This window comes from Protomyctophum bolini (genome assembly GCF_963924005.1).
Source record: "Protomyctophum bolini genome assembly, chromosome: 1".
In the NCBI taxonomy this organism is placed as follows: domain Eukaryota; kingdom Metazoa; phylum Chordata; class Actinopteri; order Myctophiformes; family Myctophidae; genus Protomyctophum; species Protomyctophum bolini.
The window spans coordinates 7,430,135-7,447,592 of NC_137862.1; the positions used below are offsets into that span (position 1 = coordinate 7,430,135).

The 17,458-nt window shown below is 45.1% G+C and overlaps 1 protein-coding gene across 1 annotated transcript in view; it reads right to left on the reverse strand.

Moving 5' to 3' along the window:
• Positions 1–378: 378 nt before the first annotated feature.
• dhx38 (DEAH (Asp-Glu-Ala-His) box polypeptide 38) overlaps positions 379–17,458 on the reverse strand; it is a 29,512-nt gene continuing 12,432 nt past the window's right edge. Inside the window, exons 16-27 of the mRNA XM_080760233.1 lie at positions 17,107–17,217; positions 15,720–15,836; positions 15,465–15,572; positions 15,239–15,351; positions 11,554–11,762; positions 9,780–9,934; positions 9,064–9,219; positions 8,768–8,902; positions 7,733–7,858; positions 6,964–7,059; positions 5,260–5,381; positions 379–1,514 (exon numbers count right to left, since the gene is read on the reverse strand). Of these exons, the coding sequence (XP_080616359.1) occupies positions 1,433–1,514; positions 5,260–5,381; positions 6,964–7,059; positions 7,733–7,858; positions 8,768–8,902; positions 9,064–9,219; positions 9,780–9,934; positions 11,554–11,762; positions 15,239–15,351; positions 15,465–15,572; positions 15,720–15,836; positions 17,107–17,217 (1,530 nt within the window). The 3' untranslated portion in view covers positions 379–1,432. The remainder of the gene's footprint in view (positions 1,515–5,259; positions 5,382–6,963; positions 7,060–7,732; positions 7,859–8,767; positions 8,903–9,063; positions 9,220–9,779; positions 9,935–11,553; positions 11,763–15,238; positions 15,352–15,464; positions 15,573–15,719; positions 15,837–17,106; positions 17,218–17,458) is intronic.

Below are 17,458 nucleotides of genomic sequence, written 5' to 3' on the forward strand. Positions count from 1 at the left end.
ATGGGGTCATACCCGACCATTAGGGTATGGTCAGGAATGATTGGGTCTACATCTCAAATGAGAACATGTGAATCCAGCATAAGCATAAAAATGAGGATTTACACCCAAAAAAAAAAATGTAAACAGTTATGTTGGAATCTAAATCAGAATGTTTTCAATCACATATACTGTATGACCATGTAATGGAACCGAAATGGCCCAATTGGTTCCATTTGAGGAGAATTGTCCATAAATTAAAGTAAAATACAAACTTTGCTTATCACATGTGAATGTGCCACAGACTTTGGCAGATACACAACATAGTTACAACAATCATTAAAAAAAAAAAGAGATTAAAAAATAGTCCAATTTATTCATCAGTTTACATCAGAAGCTAATTAAAAAAAAAGACTTTAGTTGCAAGTGACTGTCCAATAACTATTCAGAGCCATGTATGACAGGTACAGAACCCCCCAGACAGGCAGGCCAGGCCTCTTCATATCCAACCACACGGGTTTAAAGATGGAGTGAGTTGCCATTTCTGACACAAGGACCATGAAAATGAAACAATTGTCATGACTTTTATCTAGCAAAGTGATTCATATGCACGGTGCAAAGCTGTGGTATATTATTAAGATGTTTGGTGCAGGGTTAACTGTCTGGGAAAGCTCAATTAACTAAAAGCTAAGTGTCTCTATTTCATTATATATATAGGAGTCCCACAATAGAAATCTATTGTCTTTAGACAGTCATGCCAGTTCATAAACCGTTTGTCTGTGCCGATGGTAACCGAGGCCGTTTAGTGCCCTAGCATCCTATTCTAAGAGGGGAACATTAGCAGAAAATAGGCCATCTACAAAGCTTCCAACACGTTGTGAAGCGATGCGAGCTCGAAGATTTGCTATTTTCGGCAAAGCAATTCGGTGTAGAGTAGAGGAAAATTGAGCAGGCCAAGTAAAGACAAGTCAACTTTGCCATTTAAGTGGTCAACCCAAAAACTCAATAAGAAGTCGACCAGCCAAACACAATATGAAACACAATTCCCATAGTTTGAAACAATACCCACAAAATAACTAATATCTGGAACAACCACAAAGCCTGCAGAATTACCATTAAAAATACACGCCTGCCACCTCTACCACCAGTTTTTAGAGATTAAGTGCAATATTAATATATTACAGCATTGTTCTTTTATTTCTTATTAAACTATCAAAAAAACAAACAAAAACATGCAGCAATCTATCAGAGATACAGCTGGGCCTACTGTATGGTGCTGTAGGAGGATGCATTGTGATAAAGCTGAAGGAAGGATTATCTTGGAAGTCCTGTGTGCCTTATACAAGTTCTCCCTCTAGTGGTCTCTAGATGAATCACAGAAGGCATGATCGTGTTGGCAGGGGGACGTGAGTGCCTGTGGGTTGGTTGGTGGCCCGCCGCTGTATAACAGAAGGTTCTAGAGTCCAAAGCGGGCGGGGGTGTGCCTGGGAGTCTGGGGGGCCTCCTCTTTTCTTCCTGGGGTGCAGATTTTCACTGCCCTGAATTAGAGAAGAAAAGTTGCATAAACATTTTGTTAAGAGAGAGCAAGAGAGAGCGCACCGTTGGTTGGTTTGCTCTGTGAACGGGTGACGTAGACGTAGGTGACGTAGAGGTACCACCAGAACAGCGCGAGGGCCTTTAAGGCTCATACATAGTCTGGATTTCCGGTGGTGAGGTGACCACCGAACTACAACATGACGTCACTGAGGTGACCACCGAACTACAACATGACGTCACTGAGCCGCGGTGAAGAGCAAACCACCGCCACCGCTCCAGCCCTTCTCTCTGTTTTTACTCACCACCGCTCAACGTTATTTCAGCTCCGGTGGTCAGCTCACCACCGGAGCGGTGGTCACCTCACCACCTAAAATCCAGACTATGAATAGGCCGAAAGGCTCATTCATAGTCTGGATTTCCGGTGGTGAGGTGACCACCGAACTACAACATGACGTCACGAGCCGCGGTGAAGAGCAAAGCACCACCACCGCTCCAGCCCTTCTCTGTTTTTACTCACCACCGCTCAACGTTATTTCAGCTCCGGTGGTCACCTCACCACCGGAGCGGTGGTCACCTCACCACCGAAAAAATGTAAATTGCTTATCATTGCTGTCCGGCAGAAACCACCTACTGGGTAACTAAATTTTTCAGGTTCCATAAATCGATGCTATTACATCTGTGTGTTGGTTATTAAAAAAAATTTGAACCAATGAAAAGTATTAAAATGTGCTTCGGACAAAACCACTCAACTCCATTGGACCCGCAAACTGTCTGCTAAAGCAGCTAACTCCACAACCTCTCCCCCCTCTCATGCAAGTCATTGACAAAATATATCAACAAAAATTCTCCCCAACAGCAGAGTATTACTAATTGTTTATACTCTTTTACATTTGTGGTGCCCCCTGTGGTTGGGGTCCGCCAAATCTTTGTATGATAGGATGTTTTTGGGTTTTTATTTATTTAAGTCATGTGACTTTCATTGTCACATGACCCCAGGGGGGCAGTCAGACAGACATTTTGTGAAGCTACTAAGGAAATCGGGATTTCCTGAAAGTTCATATAATGGCCTGTTGTGGCGCTGTCATTGGGCCCAAAAAAACCCATAGCCCCATAGAAGTCCATGTATTTGGGCCCAACTTCACCTAGATTGTATTACCTTAATAAACATAGTCATGAATACTTTCTTCTTCCAGTCACTAGTTTAAAGTCTCATTTCTAATGTCATAATATTCTTTTAGGAAAATTATGGTCCCATTTATTAAAAAAATTACCATAACGTCGCGTATGTTCTGAGGGGCGTGGCTACCGTTACAGTCTATGATCGGGATTCCCCACCCACTCGAGTCAAAATAAAAACCAACGAAGAAGAAGGGGGGAAGTCCCGCCTCGTTGTCTGGGCCAGCCAATGGGCCAGCTGGGCCCAAACGGATCTAGAAAGATGGCGACTTACAATACAAGGACTGACAGGCTTCATTTTACGTTCATGTTAGACCCGGAGAACGCTTTGTCCATATTTTTTACAGTCTATGCATGACCCCCAAGATCACGTGTAATTTGAAGGAGATTGGTCCAAAGATAATTGGTCAAAAAATTTATATAATTATTTATTTAGTTGCTGCAACAAACAGTTCAACCCATAGGGGGCCCCCACAAATGCAAAGGGTTTAAGTGAAAGCCTTTTTATCGATTTGACATATCTATGGAGTATGTGCCACGATCACTCTGGGGAGTATTGAGGCAAACATTTTGCGGATATAAATAAAAGCCATACAATGATAGGAGCAATACCTATACTGTGGTTGCCTTTGAAGCAACCGTACGAATACTGGTAGTTTACAGCATAGTAAGTACTGCCAGAGACACACCCACACCCACAACACCAGAGGGAGTGCAACAATCCATGTACAACCCAGATTCGGCACAAACAAAGGACTAAATTATTTTCGCTCCTATGCCACCAAAATGTGGAACGCCCTACCAACAGTCATTAAGACATGTGAATCCCTTGACTCCTTCAAAACCGCTCTCAAAGGGCACCTATACGGACTGGCCCCCGTAAAATCTGAATCCCCCCCCTTTTTCCCCTCACTGTATATGTTTATTTTCCCTTTTTACCTCCTTTATGATGAAATCCTGTTCTGTTCTTTGACTATATAGAAGTGTCTATTTGTACGTCTCTAAATGTTTTGATGAATTCAACATGGTGGACCCTCTTGTAAGCAAGTGTAATGCTTAATTGGGTCGTCCACTCACAGTTAACAGTCTTTGTATTGAGTTTGTGCTTGAAATGTACTGTAATTCTGCAAACTGTTAATAACTATCTAAATCAATCAATCAATCAATAACTATACTGTGGTTGCCTTTGAAGCAACCGTACTAATACTAATACCGGTAGTTTACAGCATAGTAAGTAATGCCAGAGACATGCTGTTGTCACTTGCTAGTGCGGTTTATAGTGAGGTAGACAGAGAATGGACATTTGGCTAGAGGAGGAGGGGGAGAACACGGTTTGGCCTCTCTGTAGAGACTCTCTGTAGAGACAGAGAATGGACATTTGGCTAGAGGAGGAGGGGGAGAACACGGTTTGGCCTCTCTGTAGAGACTGGAGGACCGTTGCAGAGCCTGACGCCACTGACAGCACAATCTATCATCTTTAATTACAGCAGCGTGACACCCTGACACTGCCTAGTGTCCCCTCATCTCTCTCCTCCATCCATCTCTACAACACAGGCAACAATTACAGCCATCAGGCCATAACCCCTCTCTGTCATTGTGTCCTCTTTCTGTCCCCTCCTGTCCCCCCCCCGTCCCCATTTTGTCCTGTCCCCACAGGCAGAGACAAGGACACCAGTATAGTCTGGCATGGATATGGATGGAGGGCTGGAGAAGGAGATTAGTGGTTAAAACGGGACTGGAGCACTGATTGTTGGAGATCACGATAAATGTTCTGTATATACGTATACAGTGGTCTCTCTCTCATAGAGAAAACACAGGAATATTAAGTCCCATAACAATGACTAGGCCCCACTTTGTGTTTTCAAAGTGCTGCTTCGTGCTGCCGCCGCTGGGCTGAAGGAGGTGTGAGAGAGGCAGCAGGTGCAGTCCTGCATCCCGGACAGTGTGTTCACCGTGTGGGGGTCTCGTTCCCCGGCAGGGACACAAAGGCAGCAGCGGAGAGCAGACCACCCTCATTATAACACTTTTAACTTCCTCTGCTTAATCTAATTCTTAATCCTACCGCTCTAATGTGATTATTTTCAACATATCTGTCACACAAGCTCGAATAGATAAACCGTCTGATTAATTAACAACAAAAGTGTGCCCCCCCCCCCTCTCTCTTCTCTTTCTTTATAACCTTATTTCTTTCCTGTGAAGCTCGAGGATGGGGTGTGAAATTAACTTTTTGGTCTAATTTGAAAAGGAACGTTCTTCTCTCCTCCTTTTTCTCTGCTCTGCTGTGGCACCATTTAAATTGCTGCAGTAATGGGGGTCAGCGCGGAGTCAATATTATTTCTTTTTGTCTCGTCTGGAGGGACCAGAGGTGAGAAAAGCTCATCATGAGGAGCGAGAGAGGTGCAGTAGAGAGGGAGGGAGAGAGAGAGAGGGGGGAGGGGGATGGGGGGGGAGAAAAAGGGGTTGGTGCTGAATTAAATGGTTTCTACTCTGACTGGATGGAGAATGAGGCGCACGAGGGAACCATTGCAATATGAGGGCGTTGCATCATGGCGGCCTCCTCCTCTGCCTCACCTGACGCTGTTGGCGTTGCTCTTCTTCTCCTGCTCCTCGCGACGCGACCGCAGCTGCTCCTCGGCCATGGACATCTCCTCCTCCATGTTGGTGATCTCCTCCTTGGCCCGCCGACGGTTTTCCTGGAGAAATCAACGACGATACTTTCAGTTTTTTTTGGTTTTCTGAACTAAAATAAGGATGGTGGCGAGTCCAATCCAGCAGTGTGTCGTCTGCTTCAAGTGACTTTGACATTGTACAACCAACTTTATTCAAATCGTCAACCAAGTAGGTGTCGAGTAGAGTAGGGAGACCAACATATGCACGGTGTGGCTCTAAAAGCCTAGTCTGGAGTACCTGCACGTATTTTTATATTTAGCATATCCTTATAAAATCAAGTATGGCCTTGTATCATGAGTAGAGTGTGGCACTAAATGCAAATTTATACTTCACCGTTAAGTGTTGCTGTTCACCACAATGGGCTCCATGCACACAGAATAATTCTTCTGGGCCCCTTCTCTACTTCCTGGTGTTACCGATGATACAAATTAAGGCTCTGTTCCATTTATAGGGTACAGTTCGGTTCTTACGTTTTAATTTCAAGGAGCCCCAGAACTCTGAGAGTGTACTGGTCCATTTGGTTCCGTTTGTAAACTGTACAGGGCCATTTAGAACCCACTCAAGGACACTTTGAGACCCACTGGTGAAGCAGAGTGTTTCCTAGTGAGGCAACATGCTCTGCTCTGTTTGACCAGAATGGAACAGTCTTCATTAGTATCATCAGTAATGGCGTGTACGCATAGAGCCCATTGCATTGTGTTTTTGAGGGCCGCTATACAGGTTTGTTTTTAGTTCAATGTTCGTTTAAAAAAACGCCATTGACAATGAAGGGAACATTTACGTCGTCTTGTCCCCAACACAAACATTAACCCATTTTGACCTGAGATCAGATTCTAAAAATGTCTTCTACATCCTGACAGTTTTCTGAAAAAGCTATGATTCTATGTCAGTCGTTCTTTCGATTAAAAAATAATAGCAGACCTACAAGCTCGTAGCTTGTAGATCTGCTATTTTTCAATAGCTAAAGCATAACATAATGCTAACACCAAAAGGGGTTTCCGCCCAAAATGGGTTAAAAAACGCCATTGACAATGAAGGGAATATTTACGTCCTCTTGTCCCCAACACAAACATTAAATGCCATTAACAATAAAGAGAAATTAATGTCTGTTTTGACACCGTTTGTTTTAGATCACCATTACATCCCTTAATCAACATGAGTTAGACTTTAATATATTAGCGCCCCTCACTTCACACGGGTGTGATTTTTTGCTTGTAGATCTGTTCTATTTGGTAACCGACACGGTCATACTATGCAGTATAAATTAGCTAAAGCCGCGCGTCAAAACAGCCGCCTCCGTTATTTTCAATTAACCTATCCCACACCGGCGGCATCAGACGCGTGCGTTCACGCCTCGCCTGAGCCTGACGCTCCGATGCGCCGCCGTTCTATTTTCCAGGCGTTGCCGCACGGCCTCCATCCGGGTAATCCGTGGGCGTGGCCTGCCTGGCCAGCCGCACGGTAGAGCGCCGCGTCCTGTGGGTGTTGCTGTGCGGCGGCTGTGCCGCGTGGCTTCACAGACGGTGTGTGTTGGGCTTAAGCAGGGGCAGCATACTGAACGTCACATTGTGAAAACAGAAAACGGTAGTAATGATGTTGTCCTACATTTCTGCTCTTCCCCGCGTGTTTAATGCTGTAGAACATCGGCCCCAGCTCCGCCAGCCACTCTCCGTCCACCGCTGTCACACACTGCATGTACTCCTACAGTAAGAAAACATACTGTAAACATACTGTACACAACACACTGCATGTACTCCTACAGTAAGAAACACTGGTGAAACACACTGTACACAACATGTACTCCTGCACACACAACACATTGCATTTATTGATTAAATATATACTGGATGTACTGATGAAACATAAATATAACACTGCATGTGGTGATTAAACATAATTCTACAACAGGTCGTTTCGAGGAAGCAATCTGATTGGTTGAAACGGCTTCTAGCCGTGAATCAAACCAGCACCATTCACCACCTAATCAAAACAAAGAATTCAGCTGCTCTGTTTTCCCAGAGCGCTAGCAAACTCGGTGGCTAGGGCTAGCTAGTTTCTTGGGACATTTGTGGTCGTAGTGACTACATCCGTCATTAAAAAAAAAAATCAGCGATTTTCTTAGTTTACTTCACTTCAGTGATACTTGCGGAACTCGACTTCGTCTCGTTCCTTACCGCATCACTGTCGTGGCAATAATCACGTTAAACCACACCCTCTCGTGTAATATTGCTTAAATACAACATACTGCATGTACTCCTACAAGAACAAACGGTAATGAAAAATGCAGTTACACACCGAAACACTGCCATGGTCTCATAAGAACAAGTACTGGCGAGAACATATTTATCACAACATGCACATAGCGGAAGGTTACCTTGGTGGTCATGACCAGCTCATGGTAGGTGATGTAGTCTGGCGTGTAGCCCATGCCAAACAGGGAGCTGGTGGGGTGGAGGTGGCACGGCATGCCTGTTCTGACGTTCACATACTCGCCAATGCCCTGCACGCACACGCACACACACACGCACACACACACACACACACACACACACACACGCGTAAATAAACTATGTCAATGTGAGCATGGGTTTCCCCAGTACTAGGCAAACGTTTCTCTGCACCTTTCCTAAGGCAGTTGCCTGAGGAAGGTTGAAAGACCGAAATGTTGCACTTTGACATTAAATAAAAAGCTCTTGAAGCAGCAAGTGGCAGCGTACGGGTCTCCCTCCTTCTAATAACAACCTAAAACATGAACCTTGGTTGAAAAAAACCCCCCAAAGTTGTCCTGTAAGCTCTCTGTTATTCGCTATGTCAAGTTAAGTCACCTTTATTTATATAGCACATTTAAAAACAACAGACGTTGACCCAAAGTGCTTTCCATTTAAAAATGACGTAAAAAGAAAAAGACCTAATAAAAACAGAAAAACTAAAAAGAGAGTTTGGGCTGCCCCACACAGAAGGTTGCGAATATTTTAATTGTCTCCTCCAGGCTGAAGGCCGGAAGGAGACTATGTTTTCTCCCCGGTCCGTCAGTAACTAATCTTTTTTTAAACCCTGATTTGGATGATAGTTCTGCAGCATCTAGACTGGGACAACTCCTTATGCAGTTTCCTGATCCAGTCTAGAAAAGAATGATGCGGACGTGAGGTTAATAATAATAATACATGTTATTTATAAGACGCCTTTCAGGGCACTCAAGGTCGCCATTACAACAGGTTAAAACTGTTTATGCAAACATAGTTAAAAGCAAAACATAAGGTACAGCTTGCAGCAGAGGTCAGCCATATGCCTGCCTAAACAGGTGGGTCTTGAGGTAAGTTTGGAAAATGGTGATAGAGTCTATGTTTCTAATATCAGGGGATATATCAGGTTAGCCACATCACAGACGTCAACCAATGCTTTCTAGTACCTTGAGCTTGGCCGCCTGGTGGAAGTAAGCGGCACAGATGCACTTCCTGATGATGTCCCAGTCGGAGCCACAGGAGATCAGATTCATCCTCTGTTGCACCATGATGTCCTTCAGCTGGGAGCGAACCTCACGCACCTGCACCAACACACCATATACAAGATATATATGAAATATATACACCTGCACCAACACACCATATACAAGACATATATGAAATATATACACCTGCACCAACACACCATAGACAAGCACAAAGAAAATGGAAAAAGTTGAATTTTATGTTATATATACGAGACCTTGCGCATGGCCTTGGTGTGGATGAAGTGCTCGTTGCACCAGACGCTAGAGTAGTTGTTGTTCTTCCACTGCATGTAGACGTTGAGGTAGGTGAGGTGGTCGCTCTCAGGGACCGCAAACTTCTCCCTGACCTGGTCGCTCTCCTCCTCACGACCCTGTAGGAGCAGGTGGTTATTTTCATACCATTTTCCTGGTAATTAACGTAATATATGTGTTTTTCTTTTTTCGTCCTTGCTGAACTGCATAATTCTTTCATGAGTCCAGTAACAAAAATTCAAGTGAAGTCACAAAATTTGAAACACTAAGCACATAAAAAAACATGCATAGAAACAGCAGCTCATATGTCTGCCAAGGACTTAATTAACTGATTTTTTAGCAACTCCCACAGTGCCAACGACGTCTTTTACGTCTTTTTCAAACGTGTATAACATTAGGCAAAAACATTTTTTTTTAAATAAAAATAAAATAAAAAAATGTATAGAAACTGGCGCTCAGGGACTTTTTGGCACCCCTTAGTAGCGATGAATGAACACTTTTTTTTTTTTAAACCCCAGGGTGCCCACTTTTTACATTCATATTTTGTTTTTCACAGACGTCTTGGGCACCACATAGCAGGAAATACCCACAGGACGCCCACAGACGTCTTGGGCACACAATCTGTTAGGTCAGGTCCAAATGGGTTAAGACAGAAGCCGCTGCGTCCATGAGCGCCCACCTTGGGCCTGTAGAAGATGGCCGGCACCGACAGCATGGAGACGATGATGAGGATGTCGGCGCTGCAGCCCATGTCACACGACACGATCAGCATCTTGGACAGAGCCGGGTCCAGGGGGAACTCCACCATCAGGCGACCCGTCGGTGTCAGAGCACCTAAACAGGAACACAAGGTGAGGTTACACACACACAGAGAGAGAGAGAGAACGAACAAGTCCCAAAGAAATAGAGCACCGAAGTCCTGACGTAACTCGCTCTCATCCCTTCGATTCGCCTGGTTCGCGGCAGTAATTTCTCTATGGAGAATAACATGGGGTGATCTTAAAATCGTTTCATATAAGTGTTGTGGTCCAAAAATAAACAAGCTGTCTCGGCGTTATTGTCAGGGAGGTGTCTCTGTATCGTTTGCAACAGTCAGTCACTCATATATGATACAGTCTGCTTCTAGTCAAAATGTAACTAATTCAGTAGCAGTAACATTAGCGTTTTCTCTCAGTCAGTTGATTCTTCATATCCATATGAGTGAAGCGGCCGGGGTGACATGTTTATTTTTCAAACACAGTTCTTATATGAGGCGATCTAAAATCCCCCTATGGGGATTATAATGCAAATAAAAAGTACATGAACCTGTGGATTTGCGCCCTCTACCGATATTGACGTCAGACTTCGACGCTCTATATAATATAAGGAAGAGCGTCCTTTGGGCGAGTAGCTAACTTCCTGACCACAGGGAGCCTCTGCTGGTATGGAGGGATAGGAGGAGATGGAATAAACGTTTGTCTGTCACTGTGACAGAGGTAGAGACAAACTGCTGACAGTTGGAGGATACTTTGATTATCTAAACCGAGGAGGGCGAGCGAACATGGCTGAAAAACTTCTGTTCTGATGTTAATGATTAGATGAAAAGAGTGTAAGAGGCTTATGAAGTGTGGGTGTGTGCGCGTTGTGTGTGGTGTGTGTGTGTGTGTGTGTGTGTGTGTGTGGGGGGTGAGAGGCAGAGAGGCAGAGCAGGGCCAGGTAAGCTTTAATCAGACATAATCTGCTGTTAACACACCATACAGGGTACCGTCAAAATGTCCCCCCCCCCTCTCCCATCCACCCACCCCCCCAAATCCCTAAATCCCAGCGAATGGGGCTAAGATGAGACAGGAGATGAGACCCCACCAGTCAAATCAAACACAGGATCAGGTTCTAGGCAATTACTCCAGCGACTAAGCCCCCCCGCTCCATCCCTGCTTGTGGTGCCTCTGTAGCATCAGTGCAGGAACCCCCCACAGAGGCTACCCCCCCCACACACACACACACACACACACACACACACGAACAGAGGCTACCGCCTGCCGTATGTGCGGCGTCAGCATCTCTACGCATCATCAAAAAAAATAACTAATCAAAAACATGAGCGTGTCACATCTTAATCCTAAAAGAAGCCAAGTTTATTCCTAGGTTTCCGTGTGTGTGCGTGTGTGTGTGTGTGTGTGTGTGTGTGTGTGTGTGTGTGTGTGTGTGTGTGTGTGTGTGTGTGTGTGTGTGTGTGTGTGTGTGTGTGTACACTATGTGTGTGTATATATCATATATATTCTGTAAGATAAGGACCTGGCCCGGCCTAGCGGTCCAGGCACACGGTGACAGCGTGTGGCGGGTTCGAGTCCCGCTCCCGACGACCTTTGCTGCGTATCTCCCCCCCCCGCCCCCCGCCCCGCCATGTCTCTCCCCGTTTCCTGTCAACTTACTGTGATCTATCAATAAATAGATCACTTGGAGCATCACCTGACCTGTGTTGTCAAGGGCTCCCAGGATCCACAGCTGGTACATGGAGTTGAGCATGTTGTCCTCGGGCGGCGGGTCCATGAAGTGGAACTGCAGAAGGTCCTGGACGCCCAGAGACTTCAGCAGCAGCACCACGTTGGACAGGTTGGTCCTCTGGATCTCTGGGATGGTGGTGGTCAACATCTCGTTCTTATAGGCACTCTGGGTGTACAGTCTGTCAGGGAGGAGGAGAACATAAACAGGATGGTGGTGGTCAACATCTCATTCTTATAGGCACTCTGGGTGTACAGTCTGCAGGGAGGAGGAGAACATAAACAGGATGGTGGTGGTCAACATCTCGTTCTTATAGGCACTCTGGGTGTACAGTCTGTCAGGGAGGAGGAGAACATAAACAGGATGGTGGTGGTCAACATCTCATTCTTATAGGCACTCTGAGTGTACAGTCTGTCAGGGAGGAGGAGAACATAAACAGGATGGTGGTGGTCAACATCTCGTTCTTATAGGCGCTCTGGGTGTACAGTCTGTCAGGGAGGAGGAGAACATAAACAGGATGGTGGTGGTCAACATCTCGTTCTTATAGGCGCTCTGGGTGTACAGTCTGTCAGGGACCCCAAAGAGAAGAACATAAACAGGGAGGGAGTTACTCTGAATCTCAATGACCTGCTGGAATTTTGTTCATTTACCATAAACTAACAAACTGCACATAGGCCCCTTTTCCACCAAAATTGGTGGGAAAACTATACCCTATATTAACCAATACAAGCAAATTAATACATGATGACCCTTCCACAGTAGTAGCTTTTTCATATTTTCGATTACTTTGCATATTTTCCTACATAATGCCTCATTTGCATATTTAAAAATGTAGAAATTGTAATACAATAAATCATTGTCTTCGTGTACGTACTCAATTGGGGAAGTTTCATGGTGATAACGTTCTAATATAGGTATGGTTTTGCCCACTCAATTCCCAATTAACCTTTCAATTTTGGAGCTCTGGCTCATGGACTAAGAACCAAAAATAACTGAACCGGTTCCCACTGGGAACCAACCGGTGGAAAAGGGGCCAGAGAGGGATGAGTTTACTTCATGCCACCCTGTTGGAATCCGTTCTAGTAGGTGGCACAAATGTGATTTATTACCATTATATTACAAAGTGACAAAGCTATTGCAATGAATGGAGAGGCACAGACAGGACGCTAGCTTTAATATCCTAGTACTGTCTGTGAGCAGCCATTGTGATATGCTACCTAAGAGTGAAATGCCAAAGTTACCGTTTTAATCATTAAAGTTTTAACCTGGGGTTAGCCCTCTCAAGTGTGCACTAAATATTTAAGTGTGTGGTTGTATAAGGTTGAAGCTAGCTATGCTGTGTATTGTGTGTGTGTGTGTGTGTGTGTGTGTGTGTGTGTGTGTGTGTGTGTGGTCACAGCTAGGGAGGCCTTTGAGTGGGTAAATTATGCACATTATACAGTGGAATATGGCTTACTCTTTCCCCTCTATGTACCGCATATACCCATCAAGCGCCAGTCAAAGCCCTCAGCTAGACTCATTGTCAGGCTCACAAACCCATTCTTCACAGATCCACAGTTAGTTGTGTGTGTGGGGGTGGTGTGTGGGGCGGATTTCATGGCATGCTAGCTTTCATAAGCATCCCAGCTCATTAGCGATGCAAAAGGTAGCGCGTATTTGTGTGCGAGTGTCACACACTGCATCTCCACTTAGCTAGCCAAATGTGGAAGACAGGGGGAGAAAAGGGCTGGTGAATACCAGTGACGGGGCCTTTTGTGGTACATTTTCCACACTGTAAACAAAGTTAAACGGCATGAAATCCTCCGGGGATTAGAAAAATCTGTCCGCTCTCTCTCTCTCTCTTCCTCCCGACAGTCTTGAAAGAATTGGACACGTCGCAGATCAGAGCCCTGCCAGGACACACCGTTTGAGAAGGAAGCTGATCTCCATCAGAGCCAGAGGACGAAAACATTCTGCTCAAAATGTCCTTATTTGGTTTTCTCTGCATTCGAGAGGACGCATAAAGACTTGGGCGAAATGCGAGGCTTAACAGAGATTAGCGTGTTTCAGGTGGTTTCATTCTCTATGTGGGCTGAAATAGTCATTAAATAAATAAAAGGAGGAATAAGACGCACACGATTCAGTGGGTGGTTCCACCCCTCAACAGGATGCTGCAAAAGAAATGGAATAGGATAAACTAGGGATGACTTCCTTTGTCAGGAGCACAACATATTCTATTCCACACCTTTTGCATTCCTTTCGCGGTTTAAAAACACTGGTGATGACCTTCAAGGCACACATCATGTCCTGAAGGTAACATGATGCATAGGCATTTTAATTAAGAAACGACTATAGCACTGTCTTATAAATCTGGAGGAACAACTGTAATTCTGTTCATTTCACAATACCAATATGTAATATTACTTAGGTGAATGGACTAACCATGTATTAATGATGTATTTGAAGTATTTGATCTTATGGTACATGGTAAATGGTGCATATATAAGGTCCTCGCGGTACTCCTGGTGAGAGCAGGAGTGGACCTGGTGAGACGTAGGAGGGGCCCGGACAGGACAGGAGGCAACCCACAGAGCCTAGTCCTGGTGAGACATAGGAGGGGCCCAGACAGGAGGCAACCCACAGAGCCTAGTCCCTCCACATGCCAGAATAGTACCTCTCAGTCCCGGCATAGTAGTTCCGGAGTGGTTCCAACGGATTGTCTGGCCCTGGTCTTTGCCTAGTGGGTCTGATCGAGGGTATAGCTACTGGGACGTAAGTCGGGACTTGATCACCCCCGGCTGGGTCACCCGAGTGAGGGGTATGATGTTCGCGAGACCCGAAACCCCGATGACCTTGGGATACATCACTGAGGATACGTCCCAGTTGCATCCATGCGATGTATTTTCGTTCAGACACATACACAGATATACTAGCCCATTTAGACCTATTGTAACCTATATCTCTTTGACTTTCAATCAGGTCTAAACAGGCTAGCTACTGGAGCATTTAATTAATTTCTTTGCACTCCATTTACCTGACCATATATTATACCCTGTGGTTTGGCATAATTTACTCTGATCTTGCACTTTGTAAGTCTCTCAGGAAAAAGGTGTGTCTGCAAAATGCCCACATTGGATATTGAATATGTCAGACGTCAGAGATGAGTGCAAGTCAGAATCAAAAAGATTATGTTTCATGCCCCATAGAACAGTGATTTAACAGGGGGAAAGTATTAAGTGTGTGTGTGTGTGTGTGTGTGTGTGTGTGTGTGTGTGTGTGTGTGTGTGTGTGTGTGTGTGTGGGTGTGTGTGTGTGTGTGTGTGTGTGTGTGTGTGTGGTGTGTATGCGTGTGCGTGTGCGTGTGTGTGTGTGTGTGTGTGTGTGTGTGTGTCTGAAGTGTTACCTGTAACACTGCCCTGGGCCTGTGTGTGTGTGTGTGTCTGAAGTGTTACCTGTAACACTGCCCTGGGCCTGTGCTGTGTGTGTGTGTCTGAAGTGTTACCTGTAACACTGCCCTGGGCCTGTGTGTGTGTCTGAAGTGTTACCTGTAACACTGCCCTGGGCCTGTGTGTGTGTCTGAAGTGTTACCTGTAACACTGCCCTGGGCCTGTGTGTGTGTGTCTGTAGTGTTACCTGTAACACTGCCCTGGGCCTGTGTGTGTGTGTCTGTAGTGTTACCTGTAACACTGCCCTGGGCCCGTGCGCCCGGCTCTGCCAGAGCGCTGGTTGGCGTTGGCCTGGCTGATGGGGTACACCTGCAGAGCGTCCATTCCAATGCGAGGGTTGAACACCTGGCCAAACAGACACCAACAAAAGTGAGTGAAAAATAAAGAGGGACTGTGTTAGCCTGGTCAAATTATTAAAGAACAACTTAAAAATAAGAGAGCGGTTCAAAGTGTCTCACCTTGAGTTTACAGTATCCGGCATCCACGACAAACATGATTCCGTCAACAGTCAACGACGTCTCAGCAATGTTGGTGGCTACGATGCATTTCCTCACTCCATCTGGTGCCTAACCATGTGTAGTAGAAGAAGAAGACATCAGAAACTAAGACCATTTCAATGAACTTCATTGCCTGGATATAGAAATGTAAACGCAGAACACAGCAATGGAATATGCCTTCTCTAAGACAACAAATCAGGATAAGGTGATAGAGACCTTTTGGAAGATTTTTGCCTGCAGGTCAGAGGGCAGCTGGGAGTAGATGGGAAGTACAGCCAGAGCAGGAGCACTTTCCAGGTCCTCTAACCGCTCAATGATCTGATCTGAGGTCACCTGCAAGGGCACAGGTCAAAGGAACAGTGTTGAACAAGGGCACAGGTCAAAGGAACAGTGTTGAACAAGGGCACAGGTCAAAGGAACAGTGTTGAACAAGGGCACAGGTCAAAGGAACAGTGTTGAACAAGGGCACAGGTCAAAGGAACAGTGTTGAACAAGGGCACAGGTCAAAGGAACCGTGTTGAACAAGGGCACAGGTCAAAGGAACAGTGTTGAACAAGGGCACAGGTCAAAGGAACCGTGTTGAACAAGGGCACAGGTCAAAGGAACAGTGTTGAACAAGGGCACAGGTCAAAGGAACAGTGTTGAACAAGGGCACAGGTCAAAGGAACCGTGTTGAACAAGGGCACAGGTCAAAGGAACCGTGTTGAACAAGGGCACAGGTCAAAGGAACAGTGTTGAACAAGGGCACAGGTCAAAGGAACAGTGTTGAACAAGGGCACAGGTCAAAGGAACCGTGTTGAACAAGGGCACAGGTCAAAGGAACCGTGTTGAACAAGGGCACAGGTCAAAGGAACAGTGTTGAACAAGTTTCCGTAAAGTTCAATTTATTCTCTGAAGTATCATGGTGTTGGCTTGCCAAAAATAAATCTACATTTTTGGCAACGCCTTCATGCCAGAGCATAATAAAAGTTGTAGTGGTTCTTCTGCCCCAAGGCTTTTAAATTTGCTATCAGCATAATTATTTACATTTTTCTCATATTTTCTCATTTTTATAGACCCAAAACTGGTCAGTGCAATTCAGAATTGTGATGAACAGGGGCATTACATTTTTTGCCCGGAATGCAAACACGCTAATCGTACATTTAATTGGAGAGTTTTAGAAAGCTTTGGCCATGGTTTCATCAAGTTGTTCCAGGAACGGGTTGTTTTAACACCGAGTTCTGTGGCTTTTGAGCTACATTTGTTGAGGTAAGATGAACCATACTTAAAAAAGAACATGTAAAATAAAAGTAAAATGTATTTTCTTGTCTTGGTATAAGTTATACGTAATCATAGGTTACGTTGACAACAAGAAAACAATAAACCTACAGTATATACAGGCCTTATCCTTTAACTATTTAAGACCTATGAACTACGTATGACAATTTGTTATTGTACAACCTCACAACGCATTGCTATGCAGTATGCACCATGTTGTGAGCTTGTAGATCTGATACTTTTCTATGTTTGTGTGACACTGTAGTATGACGAAGTATAAGGTTTCTGCCCGACAGCAACGATATGGTAGAAGCAGCATGGTGGCCACAAGGGCGGCGCCCCTCACCTCAATGTCCTCCTGACCGGGCATGAAGATGAGGATGTCTCCACACATCCCACTGAGGTGGATCTGAAGAGCCTGCTTCACGGACGCCTCCACGTAGTCCTCCTGAGGTGTCTGCACAGCACATAGATAGGAAACCATCAAAATAAGCAACCACACCACTGACAGCAATTATGGGAATCACGGGGCCCGGGGTCAAACTGTCTACTTTCCAATATAACATGGTAAAATATGTGACTCTACTGGCTCGCAGACTGATACTGTTGAATTGGAAACAAGCACAGGTTCCGACTCACACTTCACTTATGAGAGATGTTATGCACTACGGTACTTAAGATTACGGTAAGTTTGAATT